Genomic DNA, 14,760 nt, shown 5'->3' with positions numbered 1-14,760 from the left:
GTTATTCTGGCCACCCTTTGTGCCATTAAAATCTCATTTTCTGCCTATTAGAATGCCCTCTTGGTGCTTAGGCGGCGGTGATAGTCGGTGATTAGTGTGTAATTGAGTATAATTGTCTTTTCACTTTTCATTTCTGTCATTCTGAGCTTCTCTCTGTTTTTCTAGCCACCAAGAGAAAAAAGGGGGTTAAGGAAAGATAAAGCTGTTAAAACTCTCACTCTCGGCCCTGAAGAGATTCTCGATTGCAATTATAGATTGCAACCCCTTTGTGACATTTCTCCAAATTTAGTGGGCAACTATCCTTGCCACCTGGGCCAAGAGCTCTCTAATAAAATCAAGCGATCTGTATTTAAACAACTGCTAATAATGTCAACCTCAGACAGATGCCACATGGAGGAAATTTATCCAACCCTCTGACATGCAATTATCAAGGCAATTTATTAATATGATCTCTCAAGAAAAGCTCATAGTCCAATGCAAATTAGAAAAACAATTACAACATTCAAATATCTATATATTCCCAAAGTAGCAGTAATTCTCCTAATTTGTGCATTTATAACTCATTTATCCCAGAGTTCTGGAGTCATCAGCTGGTCTCTCTCCACACAACTTGCTTGCTTCCTCTCCAGTTGTTTTAATAAAGCTTTGGTGTTTTCCTATTAGGTGCTTTTGTTCACAACCAGATCAGCTGATCAAGAACTTTAAAAAAAAAAAAAAAAGAAACAAAAACAAAGAAACAAAAAATGTGTGTGAGCTTCTGACCCAAAACTCAGAACTAGGGGTGGAGCTGACCAATGCCTTGACAACGAGGTATAAACACAGATCTCCCTGATTACATTAAAAATCACTTGAATTGTAAACCCAAGCTACAACTTTTGATACAGCCCGTAGGAAGGGTGGAGAGAAAGGAAACCAGAAAACTGAAATCATGTGGCTTGTATAAAGAATACATTATGGTTTAAATTTGGCAATTCATTATATGACCGCCTCAGGGAATTGACTGTTTGGTTCTGGGATACAGCAAATCGTCTGTCTGGAAACACGGGACTGACCTGAGGTGAAAGGCCATTGCCAATGGCGGGGTTCATGGGGTTGGAGGGCCCAGATGGAGGCACAAAGCTGTCTGTATAGCTGGAAAATCCATGCCTGGTGCTGGGGAGGCAGTAGGCAGAGCTGCTGTCTGGGTTTGAAGGAATAGTGCTTTGGTGGACGGTGCTCGGAGGAAGCGGCTGAGGTCTGTGAACAGTGCTGCTGGGATCCGACACGGCTGCAATGAAGAAGATGGTCAGCTCTAACCCTCCTTGCAGGCCAGCAGGAAAAGCACAGGGCGAAAGTTCAAATCACCGAGCCACCAGGAGTATCTGGCGCTCAGACCAAACGTGAACTTCAAACTGCATTTCTTAACATGCATAGAGACCACTCATAGCAAATAGAGCCCCGTCTCTGCACCTAAGCTCAAGGACGCAACTTATTTATATACTTTCAGGGCATACTCACCCAGAACACGAATGCAGAAATCACATGAACAATGAGAACGAACCTATTTTTGGTAGTGAATGTTATGAATCAGCATAAGAATTAGCCAGCATCAGAATCACAAGTCTCGCATTTCATATCAAATACACTTTCAAAGCACCTAAATATTCATGTGGAATGCCTGGAATGCTATCTTTCATAATCTCAAATAATTCAGTCTTCTCACTGATCCCATTCACCTCTCTGTGCCATCTAACGGTGACTTGATCAGAGTGTACCTTTGCTCTATGACTACTGCAATTAGTAACTCTCATAGAACTTCAGTTAACTGCCGATGGCAGTGCAAAGGTAGAAGTAAAATTTTAACCAAGAAAAAGCAAATGGCATATTTATTTAGGAAAGGTGTTGGGTTTGGTTTCATCATTTTGTTTTGTTTTAAAATACTGAACCAGTATTATAACACAGCTCATCATCTAGAGAGACCCAACTATGTCACCGAACAAACTAGGTTTCCGAAATGGGGCAGGTAAACCTTCGGGATGACCTGATAGAAGGTCATTAATCCCCAAGCAGCAGCAACAATGTCAGCATCAAGGAAGATTTCCCAGCAGCAGAGAAAGCAAAGGGGAGTTATATTTTAACCCCTCGACTCCCTCCGTACCTTGCGGAATAGCTGTGGGCTGGTAAGATGTCTCCGACAGCTGGTATGTTGGCAGGGTCGGCATGGCGGGGGGAGGGAACCCCCCCGGAATGAGATGGTTGAAAGCCATGAGTTGATTGGCCCCAGCTTGCTTCCTCCATCTCGCACGGCGGTTGCTAAACCAAACCTATGGATTTAATTTAAAATTTGAGGATTTCACTGATGAAATAATAGTACACTCTTAATGAATTTTTCATGCTAAAACAGATTAAAGGCCCCCTTACTGACAGGGCAAATAGATGCAAGAGAATTCCACCTTCTGTGTTGTATTGTCAAGGGAGAGAGAAGAGTTCAATGTCAGGGGTCAGGAAAGGGGCTTCCTGGACCTTCCATGGTCCCGCAGAGCCCCCACGAACCCTGGGATGACCATGGGCAGGGATGGCTGAGCAGGAGTGGGAACCACAGGAACACCCCAAGGTCACCATCACCAACACCTAACCCCTGCCTTCATCTATCACAGCACTGTAGGGAGGGTGTATGGGCCTCCTTGACCCCTACATGACATAGGTCCTAATTGGGTCTTGCCTATCCCACTAACTTTGTATTTAATATTTGTATCCGGCTGTCTTTGCATTCCTAAGGTCATTATGGGCATAGCTTCTATATCATCATGTAAATTGACCAGGAGGAGAAATGGAGCCATTTTACCATCCCTTTCAAAGTTGAGACACTGCTCTGATATTAATGGAAATAAATGCCAAAGAGGTATTTCAAGAAATGAAAGCATTTTATCTAAGAAGATCCCTTAATTAGTTTATTATTTCTTTCAACTACAGCTTGAAGCACCCATAATAGTCTGTGCCAAGCACTATGATGACTAGGTACATTCAGAAAAAAATGGTATAATATAATAAAATGCCTTCAGAGGATTCAGAGCCCATGTATTTTGGCAGGTAGCTGGGGAGAAATGGTGATAATGGGAGTAAGAAGTGTAACTAGACATCTAAAACGTTAAGGAATTGTGATATAAGGCTTTTAAAGGGCCCCATCATCTCGCCCAGTTTTTACATCTGCCGCTTAAATGTCGAACTTTGAAGGATTTGACAGAGTGCTTTTGTGACGTTTCTCCCAAAATTATAGCGTATTTCTACCAATTAAAGATATTCTAATTCCTCTATGGAGAGTTCACTGAAAACTCCATATGGATAAAGCATCATGCTTGCAGTCAGACGGGAAGAGGGATGAATGAAATGAGAGGGTAGGACAGGATCCCTGCGCTCCAATAACTCTCAGGCTTATCCTCTGGAATTCACAGAGCCCTCAAAGAAACTGAAATAATGGTCACAAGAGGTAAGTGCTCCATATTTGGAAATGCAGAGGATCAGGGAAAATTCTGAGTGGAGAGAGAGTTTGAACTCATTTTAGAGTATGGACAAGATTTCAACAAAAGGCCACTCCAGATGGAGGTGATAATGCAGGAGACCAATATGTCTTAAGAAAAGGTAAGGCTTGATGTCCTTGTAGAACAAAATGAACAACAACTCAACTGCAATTTTTCTGAAGTCGTGGAAACTTTTAAAAGAGTGGAGGCAGGAACTTCTCCCTTTTGGAGCAAGAAAGCCCAGTTTAACAAATACTTTGCCAAGGCATCTGCCTAAACTTTTGCTATTCACCCAAGCACTTGTCTGAAAAGGAGCCTGGCCTTCTCCAAGCACACTGCATGATACTGGTAAGGAAAGCTTTTTGAACTTCCTCAAAATACTAACATTTAATACTCCTTAAGTTTCCAACAGGAAAAGAAGGTAAGTCAATATTTTCCCATGTTGATCCATAATTGAATTAGAGTTTTACTTAACTTAATAAATTGCCACCTGGGATAATAGAACCATGAACAAGCCAGCCCTCCATTTCAGGTCTGCGTCCACTGTGTTTGCTCACTGCAAATGTGAGCGTCTGTTACCAGGACACGCCAAAGTGTCTGGAACGAGCTGTTTTGGGCTGAGGAGGCGGAGGGTAAGAAACTGGGGCCATTTCCTTGCCTGAGTGTGCTGTGCTATACCACACACCGTGGTCATATTTTACATTAAAAACCTGGAGATTAATAAGTCACACCTGGCTCAAGTGAAGCATTTCCTGACACCGATCTCAACCAAACTATGTGCAGGGCATCTCGCCCTTTAGGCTGGGAAGAGCACTGAATTTCCCAAAGTTCTCATGTGATTTCACTCATTCAGACTTACTAGCCTCGATTCTACCAGTGAGCTCCTTTAGGAAGAACCTAGAGCTCGCACTTCCATCCCTAAAAGAGCACGCTGCCAATCTCTCTGGGCCAACTTCCTCCTGTAACCTTTAGATAAGTAAACCAGGTTTGATGGACCCAGTGGGTGTCTCTGCCTGATCACTCAGTCAATCTCAACCTACTGTGGATCCAAGATCCTTCTATCTCCTCCATAACCCAATTTTTTTTACATCAAACATGTCTTTGCTCAAGTAATAAATCAGAAGAAACATCATAACTTTCTACAGATAGCTTCAAATATCCAAAAGACTAGAGATGTAAGGTATTGGGGTTTTCTTTTCATTTTTCCAAAACGATCCAAAAACTGAAGACACTAAGTAAACCCACCAGCAGTTGTATTAGAAAGTTCTCATATTTACAGTTCTCTTATTAAAGTTCTATTAAAGTTCTCTTATTCCTACAATAAAAGTTGAAGAGAAATAATTGGGAAGCAAATCTTTACTAATAAAACAAACCTTCAACAAGAGGTTCGAGAGTCTGCCAGTGAAAGGAATTCAAATGATGTTTAAATTTAGGCTAAATAAATCCAGAGGGCTATTTATTCCTGAGAGAACCAGGGACTACTGAGGACTGAGGACTATCCTTCCTGTCGCTGGTCATTTAACCAGACTTTTTATCATCTTGCCCTTATCAGCCTTCTGCATCTCCTAAAACCAGCTGTGTCTGCCAAAAGTAGCATTAAAGATACATACATACATACATACATACATACATATACTGAAGTTGCAAATCAGAAAGCGGTCCTTGCCTTCTTTATAATTTGAAACTCATAAAAGACATATCTATTATTTTAAAAGGAAAAAGGTGCCCTTGAAATAACCTTCATTTTAAAGATCCAAACTGACCGGGCACAATGATCCTGGGATACTGCTATGATGCCATCTTTAACTGAAAGGCATTCCCTTTAGTATTCAGAGGTCTTAGATAACTCTTTCAATATTGTTTCACTAATTCCTAACAATCGATAAATAATCTACTAAATGAACTGCCTGAGTGTATAACACTGAAGAAGTTCATCTAAAGGAAGGCATTTATGACTCAGTTGTTACAATTACCAGAAACTTCTCTTTGTTTTGAAAAGAGCAGCAATGGCAACAGAAACAAACTGGCCTCTGATGTTCTAAAGGAGAATATGAGTGTTCTGCCAATGTCTCAGCCAGTAGGACAGAAAGAACAAGTTTTACAAAGTTGGCTATCACCTGTTAAATGTAATTCTATAACCTGTAATTCAATGTAATCTCACTCTCCCCACATATGACCTGGCCTTCCACACCACAGCCAACATGGTAAGGAAGTAGGGCAGGAGGCTACAGTTAAATGCTGATAATTTGCCTGTATAATACCACACGACATCAAAACCCTCCCACAAAGCAAGTTTTTACTTCAGCTGATGAACTGCAACCTGGTGTCTTATCATCTGCCCCTGGATCTTTCCCTACTTGTCTATCTCTCTACAGAGCCCTTCCACAAAGCTATATTCATGCCTTTTGGAAACAATCTTCCGTTCCATGTCTGAAGTAATATAATATCCAATGAATTTTCAAAACAAAATTTCAATTGAAAGATCCTCATAACATCATGATAACTAGGGAAAAAAGATAATGACCCACAAAAAAAAAGACCAAGGTTTTCATAATTTTTTATCTTCATGGGTCAAATAAGTAACCAATTTGTTCAGACTCTCAACAATATAAGTTGGGGAAAACTTCGTACTTCATTTTTTTTTTAAGGATTTATTTATTTGAGAGAGAGAGAATGCATGAATGGGGGGAGGGGCAGAGGAAAAGTGAGAGAGAATCTCAAGCCGACTCCCTGCTGAGCACGGAGCCGGACGTGGGGCTCAATCTCAGGACCCTGAGATCACGACCTCGGCTGAAACCAAGAATTGGACATTTAACCAAATGAGCCACTCTGGTGCCCCAAAAACTTTGTACTTTAAATGGTATAGTAATACTTTTTATTCACATAGGTGAAATGCAGACCAGGCAAAAGTTGACTCCCTGGCCTCCCACCTTGCTAACTCTGTGACCTTGAACAATTTGCTTACTACCTATGGGCCTCTGCTTTCTCATCTACTAAATGGGAGGAATAAAAATCTACTTCACAAGATTGTTGTGACAATTAAATGAGACAATACAATCAAAGCCGTTGGAAGAATACCTAAGAGATATTAAGTGTTCAGCAATGTTAGCTATTGAGTATGAATGTCACATTGCCATCTCTTGTCTTAGCCACCCAAGAATTAAAGCCTTGCTTTGTTTTCCTAGCTCTGTGGTCTACAGCCAAAGCCTTTTGTGCCCATGAGCAAACAGGAAAGTACCCAAATAACACCTCAAATAATTGAAAGCCAGTTTGGCTTGAATGGAGACTTAGGTCAAACTTGCTTCCAAGTTTCATGGATTATTGCTAATTATCCCATGGTGTAAGCCTAATTTTGCCCATTGAGAAATTACTGGTTCACATTTTTGGTGTGGTCCCCAAAGGCAATCTAACCCACATTATTCCAGATGGGTTGTTTCAAATGCAATTTGAAAAACGGGGGGAGAATGAAATACTTAATGCTCAGAAAGAGAATTCACAACAAGATTTAAAATGCTTGATTAGTGGCACCTGGGTGGCTCGGTGGGTTGAGCAACCAGCTCTTGATTTAGGCTCAGGTCATGATCTCAGGGTCATGGGATGGAGCCCTGCGTCACGCTTCTCGCTCAGTGGGGAGTCTGCTTCCTCTCTCCCTCTGCCCCTCTCCCTGCTCATGCTCTCTCTTTCACTCTCTCTCTCTCTCTCTCTCTAAAATAAATAAATAAATCTTTTAAAAAAATAAAATGCTTGATTAGACACTAGATTCAGTGATATCTAATGTGATGATGCCCAATGCCAAATATAGTACTTTCCAGGTAGGTAAATTCAGGACCAGCTGCTCATCCCTGGACCTTCTCATTCACTCTATACCCCCTCTCTTTCCACATCGCACTCTCCCAGCCCTTCTATCATAGCTGCTCTTCAGCTCTGACCACTGTACAAAGAACAGGTTGGGGAAAGAATGCTTAAGGTTGATGAGGAGAAGTGCCATGCTCCCAGGAATATCAGAGGATCATGGACACACAGAGAGACATACTCAACTGCATCTTCATTCATCCCAACAGCAAACCCCCGTAGAGAATTTCAGGATGATCATATTTTTGCATCATTGGGGAATTTCAGGGCCAAATCTTCCATACCTCTCTTACCTTCTTAACTATACAGATCTGTTGGATGACTTTAAATCTCCACTGGATCAAAAACACAAGAAACAAGTATTGGTGAGGATGTGGAGAAAAAGGAACCCTCGTGCACTGTTGTTGGAATGCAAACTGGTGCAGCCACTGTGGAAAACAGTATGGAGGGGCGCTTGGGTGGCTCAGTCGGTTGGGCATCTGCCTTCAGCTCAGGTCATGACCCCAGAGTCCTGGGATCAAGCCCGGCATAGGGCTCCCTGCTCCGCGGGAAGCCTGCTTCCCCCTCTCCCACTCCACCTGCTTGTGTTCCCTCTCTCGCTGTCTCTGTCTCTGTCAAATAAATAAAATCTTAAAAAAAAAAATAGAAAACAGTATGGAGATTCCTCAAAAAATTAAAAATAGAACTACCATACAACCTAGTAATTCCACTACTGGCTATTTATCCAAAGAATATGAAAACACTAATTTGAAAAGATATATGCACCCTTATGTTTATTGCAACATTATTTACCATAGCAAAATTATGGAAGCAGCCCAAGTATCCATCCATAGATGGATCAAGAAGATGGGGCATATATATATATATACAAAGGAATATTACTCAGCCATAAAAGAAAAATGGGATCTTGCCATTTACAGCAACATGGAGGGATCCAGAGAATGTAATGCTAAGTGAAATAAGTCAGTCAGAGAAACACAAATGCCATATGATTTCACTCATATGTGGAATTTGAGAAATAAACAAAGAAAAAAAGAGACAAACCAAGAAACAGACTCTTAACTATAGAGAACAAACTGATGGTTACCAGAGGGGAGGTGGGTGGGGGATGGGTGAAACAGGTGATGGGGAGTAAGAGTACACTTATTGTGATGAGCACTGAACAATATATAGAATTTTTGAATCACTCTCTTATACACCTGAAATTAATATATCATTGCATGTTAGCCGTACTGGAATTAAAATCAATCAAGCAATCAATCCCTATTGGGCTTCTATGAGAATCTCCAATTACTGATGATAAGTCCTGTACCCAGTTATTTTTAATTGGGGGATAGAAGAGGGGGCAGTGGTATTTGAGAATATTACAAAGGCAGGGATAACCCCCCCTAGTTAATGTTTGTACACTCACACACACACACACAGGTAGAGGCAAAGGCACAAAATTGTGTGTACAAATCTCAAGTCTCCCAGATTTCTTGAAGTCCATCCGTGATTATCCTGTTCATCTGTGGACCCAGACTGAGATCATCTGATCTAACCTACCCCATATTTTAAAATTAAAAGAAAAAAAAAATCTGAAGCCAGCAGGATTACAGCTTTGAATTAAGTGACTTCCTCAGCAGAACAGAGTAGGCAAGCTGAGACCAAAACACACATCTTCTGATTCCTACTTAAATGCTGTGTTCTCAAACAGCTTCCTTTGCTGTCTTCCATTATCCTGGTGGTAAAAGAGTGCTACTTCCCTGTTTTGTGGAGTTCTTAGATGGAATATTTACTAAAACTTTTGCACATCATAAGTATTTGCATTCTTCCCCACTAAACGTTGATGCTTGCCATTATTTGCATAATAATACCCAGGAGGTGAATTAGGCAAATTAGTCTTTGGTGTACAATAATTCTCAGATTGTGTCCTCAGATTTGGCTGTGAGAAACACAACAGAGCTACGGGCTAAAAAAATTTTTATGAAATACTGACAAAGGCCTAAGTTTTTACAGCTTTAGTGTCATCTCTAACCAGAAGACTTTAGAAATATTTTACTCCGGGGGAAAGAAAAAGAATGTAGACTTGTTTAAGGGTTTTTTTTCATTGGGTTTTTGGTTTTCCCAGGTGCCCCAAATTAAACTAACTCACACTTTCTGGCTATCACTCAAAGGGAGCTGACGTTGCTACCGCTTTCCCAGATCCTTCTAAAAACTAAAGGATTTTGTTCTGGCATTTTAATCAGTGATTAACTACTCCCTTCTTTTTCCTGCTGTGTTAAGTAAAAGATCCATATGCCGGGTGTTGTAGGGAATTTGTTAGGCCGTAGATCATAGCTGTGGTGCAAGACATGATGTGTCTCAAGGGAACTAATGAAGCCATAAGGAATGTAAAGAGTCACCGGGTTAAAGCCACATTAGGACAGCTGTTAGGTTAATGAGGGCCCTGCTTTGGAGAGGAGGTCACTGTATAGAAAAATATGAACCACGCTTTATTGGTTTGAGCCCATGTCCTCTGCAACTTAATGGGCCTTTCTTATTCTCCCCTGACATTCATTGGGCCAGATGTGAATGCTGGGCACTGCACAAGTTGCATGGGTTTGAGACTTAGGCTGTCCCCCATCCTTGTTTTTGGCAAAGGCAGGAATGACAGACACCAACATGGAACACTTTCAGTTTTCCATCACACTCTTTGTTTGATTTCTGTAAAATCAATGTTTGTTTTGTGACTCTGAGTGCAGAACTGAGCTCCTATCTGTCTAAAGGACTGACTCGAGATGTGCAGTTGGCCAGACAGGAAATATAGGAGTCAAATCCTCGGATGCAGTGGGCACTCCATAAAGGTTTGCTGGAAGAATGGAGATGTGAACAGATCTGACTCCAGATTTAAACCAGGTAATCACAGAACTGTAATAAAAGCAATTAGATCTGATATATACAGTATTTGTAACATTGTTATAGATAATATCATGATACATACACTACCTATAGTACTATATCATGCAATGTATGTATGTAAATTATCATAATTTGTGGTTAGCGGTAGTCATTTCTGGAGAGGAACACTGTATCCCAATGTAACAGACAGTCAATAGTTCCAGCTGTAAAACATCTGCACTGTAAGCCTCCACACATCTATGACTCTTCTCTTCACTCACCCTCCTACCCATCTCCTGCTTCCACCATCCGATGCCTACATTCCACCTCTGAATACCTTTTGCCATGGTGCTTTCCTTTCCATTCCCATGGCCCCCCCCGACCCATTCATGCCCACTGCCCATCACATTAGCTGTGAGAGCCCTTGCCTGAAACCCAAGCCCTCCACAGGATGTCCTCAGCCTAGATTTCCAACCATATTCCTCCCCGCCACCCGCCCTCTTCCTACCCTCCAAGCAAACTGAACTATTCCCTGTTCCTTTGACATGAGCAAAAATGAAAGATCACCAGGTATGTAACTCATGTTCATCCAACTCTCTGTGCTTTTGCCCACATTAGTCTCTCTTACTAATGTACTCTCCCCACCCTCCCTGTCCAGAGAATTTCTATTTAGCTCCAAAAGTTCATCCTAAATCTGCCTTCTTCGTGAGCCTCTTTTGTTATCCAGCAAGATCTTTCTTTCCTCTTCTCAACTCCCACTGCACTTTCTCTCTTATGGTACTTACCATATCTGTTTGTTTTTTTAATTATTTGTGTTTACCTCATTAACCATATTAGACTGTAGCTCCTTGGGAGACTTGTCTTAATCCATCTTAGCATTCATTCACTTTCTTAGCACTATGATGATATATGGCAAGTCAAGTTGAATAAGACAATCACTCTGACTAGGCTCTGTACCCTGGAAGAGGCTATTTCTGTAAAAACCTAGAATAGGAGAGGTAATCAGCTGCATATGAGAAAGCAATGATCAATCTAGAGACCATATCAACTGACTGGTTCACTGCTGAGTCTCCAGCCTCACTTTGACGATGATAAGGTAACTTAAGGAGTTTCAGGATACCCTAATACATTTTTAAGCCTTCAAACAGTGTTTTACTATCTTTATTAATAAGGAAAACATTACTCTATCAATCAATAGAAAACTATTATACCAAAGTAGTCTTTCCAGAGAGTTCAGGCTACTTCTAAAAGTTCAGAAGATAATTCAAACTATTCCTAAAATAATATAGTTACTTGAAATGCTTCAGGACTACAACACCTTTAGAAGGAATTTTTCTTTATACACTTTTGCCCATCCTCATAATTGAAAGGCCATCAAGAGCAAGTATATAGAATCCAGCTATGTCTATCATTGACTAGTTTTAGGACTTTGGGTAGTTACTTCAATAGTCTGACAAATAAATTGGGGATAATAATAGTACCAACCTACAGTTTTAATGATGAGTAAATGGGTTAATTCATGTAAAGCACTTAGAACAGTGCTTGGTCCAAGGAGAACACTCATAATTTGTTTGCTATTATCTGTGTACCACCCCTGAAGTCCATATAGTGCCTGGTATGTAACAAGGATTCCTGAAATGGGGAGTGAAGAACAGGAACTGACACACTACTGGGTGTTTTATCTGATATAATCGTATTCTCCTAATTATGATAACCAAAGGCTAAAATAAGAATGCACATTTTTGTAAATAACAACAAAAAAAACCCTAAGAATGCAAAGAAAATAAATAGATCATTTTAAAATCTATCCACATAAAATACTTATAACCAACAACATGACAGGAAGGGAGCCAAACATATGGATCACATCGATAAACTCAATTCGACTTACCCACCTGTTAACTGAGAAAAAAAAAAAATAGTCTGACTGGTTAGCAAAGTAAAATACTGCTGGATATAATAGACACACCTAAAACAAAAGACATTCAATGGGGGTGATCAGGCAAATATAAATAAAAATTAAAAAGAGGTCACGATAGTGCCATCAGGACCGGGCAAAAGACAAAAAAAAAGCACTAGAGAGAACATGGTGGGAACTTTATGCCACTAAAGGCTACAAATTCACAGTGAGGTACCATTCCTAACGTATTTATTCTCTGGGTTTAAAATCTGCTTTAGGGGCTCCTGGGTGGCTCAGTGGGTTAAGCGTCTGCCTTCAACTCAGGTCATGATCCCAGGGTCCTGGGATCGAGTCCCGCATGAGGCTCCCTGCTCAGCGGGGAGTCTGCTTCTCCCTCTCCCTCTACTTCTCCCTCTCCCTCTGCTCCTCCCCGTGCTCGTGCTCTCTCCCTCAAATAAATAAATAAAATCTTTTTAAAAAATAAAATGAAATAAAATCTGCCTTAGATGAGAAGACACTGTTTGGTTTCCTGTCCGGATTTAATCAGGGCGTGGATGTTTAGAGTCAGTACCTGGACTCGGGCCTCGGTGAGCTTCGCCCTCTGTGCCAGTTCCTCCCTGGTATAAATATCAGGGTAGTGGGTTCTCTCAAAAGCTCGTTCCAGTTCTTCAAGCTGTTCTGCTGTGAAAGTGGTTCGGCTCCTGCGCTGTTTTCTCTTTAGTGGCAAATCTGGTTCAGAGTCAATGTCGGAGCCTTCATCTGATTGGGGTGCTGAGGCTAAACGCATGGGAGAAAAAAAGTGATAAAACAGGAGTCAAAACACAAGTTTGACCAGGATTTAATGATTCAAATCCTAAAGTACACTCCCAGTGTCTTCACAGACACCAAGCCCCTCTGTGCAGTATTGCATTTATTAAATGATATTTAATCTCTTCCCCTACTTTGTCTCCAAGCCCCCCAGGCAGAAATCATTGTTCTCTGCATCTGTCACCCTAGGTCCATTATGAGATCTTAGAAAACAGGGACAGGCATGATTCTATTTTTATGGCCCTTGTGCTTAGCACTGAATGGGTCCTCCATTTGTGTTTGACAAATGAATCAGATTTAATGTGGTTCCAAATAAACGTTCGCCACCTTTGACAGGAGGAAATCCGTTAACAAATGTGATTTTTTTTTTTTAATCCCAAAATTGACTTAGTATCTAAAAAGTCAATAATAGTAAAATGTTACAGGATTCCTACAAATTTATAGACTCTACTCCTATAATAGAAATCATATTTAAATTTAGTATCTTATTACCAGATATTGAGAAATGTTTAAGGAAAGTTTAGATATTGTTAATGTGAACCTCAAGAACAGACTCAAGAAAAAGCAGGCATAGTCTAGTAAACTATCTCTAAACCGAAGTTCAGAGTCTGAGTCTCTGCTGAATGGTGAGCAGCTGCCCAGGACCACTGCCTAATTTGAGGAACACAGTGCAAAATAAAAATGCAAGTCCCTGTGTTCAAAAATTAACTACAAATTTTGGGATGGCCACAACAGAGCATAAAAACCAAACACAGGGCCCTTCTGAGCATGGGGCCATGGGTGGGCGACTGCATAAGCCACATGTCCCGGAAACCAGTCCCCTGCAGGCCCCTCCACAGCGAAGTTTGAATTTGTCTGTGTTAGCCTGCATCAGGGAAGGAGACCTTCCATATTTAGCATGTGAGTATCTACGAAAGAGAAGGAGGAACTAGGAAATTAGATAGGAATTTGCACTGATGATAAAATATGGCGCCCGTGAGTTCTTACAGTAACTAAGCACCTGTCAACCTACAGAAGGTTCTGAGGTTTGAGGGCACAGCAGACACAGGGCTCTGGGCAGGAAAGCAGCCCTCTCCCAGAGGCCCTGGACATCGGGGCAGTAGCAGAGGGCCATCAGAGGGCTCTCAGGCACCTACTCTGAGCAGAACTCAGGAGCCAGGGCAGCCATGCTCCTGAGCATATCCAAATACACTCTGAAAACTCCCCAAATAACTGGGGGATCCTCTGGGGAGGGGGCTGAAATGTGCTGTTAGCAAATGGGGAAGGAAATCCAGAAAATTGTAGATTATTAATTTCATTGTCAAGGCAACTCCTTTGCACTCTCAGGCTGTAGGGCCTGGGGAAATCCAGGTGGTGCCAGAAGCAATGTCAAAATGCAGTATTTCCTACACCACTCATTCTCTTTTATCTTAAACTCAAACTCAACTCTGCCCTACAGAAATCTAAAATTCCATTAGACTTCAGAATATTATAAGCCGCCCAAAGGGGTGTACATCCAAAATAACCCATAAATAGAATTTTAAGTTTTTTTAATATTTAATACTTTTACAATTTATTCACCTTCAAACTATAAAATTAAGAGATTGAATTAATAATCTCTATGACAAATTAAAGAAAAACAAGTGCTTGTAGATAAAAGCAAAAGGGAACTGTAATATATAGTGCATCTACTATATGTTAGCCATTACACTTGGTGTTTCAATTATGTTGTCTAATTTGATATAAAATGGTCTAATTTGATATAAATCTTATTTTAGGATACTTAAAAAAATAAAACTAGACTTGCTTTAAGTACAGGAATATTTTAAAGGAGAATTAACATGCTAAGAAATGTGCATTGCATTA

At 40.8% G+C, this 14,760-nt stretch overlaps 1 protein-coding gene across 3 annotated transcripts in view; it reads right to left on the bottom strand.

The window, feature by feature from the left end:
* Positions 1-14,760, bottom strand: part of PAX3 (paired box 3) — a 93,890-nt gene that overhangs the window by 17,404 nt on the left and 61,726 nt on the right. For 2 of the 3 annotated variants that reach the window (XM_028105301.1, XM_028105302.1), the window contains exons 5-7: positions 12,680-12,885; positions 2,138-2,303; positions 1,053-1,267 (exon numbers count right to left, since the gene is read on the bottom strand). In XM_028105301.1, coding sequence (XP_027961102.1) covers positions 1,053-1,267; positions 2,138-2,303; positions 12,680-12,885 — 587 coding nt within the window. The remainder of the gene's footprint in view (positions 1-1,052; positions 1,268-2,137; positions 2,304-12,679; positions 12,886-14,760) is intronic. The other variant, XM_088022025.1, reaches the window with a different exon arrangement.

The sequence above is a fragment of the Eumetopias jubatus genome, unplaced genomic scaffold, assembly GCF_037043125.1.
Source record: "Eumetopias jubatus isolate StellerSeaLion01/CBP00866 unplaced genomic scaffold, mEumJub1_p1.0 scaffold_3, whole genome shotgun sequence".
In the NCBI taxonomy this organism is placed as follows: Eukaryota; Metazoa; Chordata; class Mammalia; order Carnivora; family Otariidae; genus Eumetopias; species Eumetopias jubatus.
The sequence above is the reverse complement of the archived record's forward strand: the minus strand, read 5'-3'. Positions and strand labels throughout refer to the sequence as shown.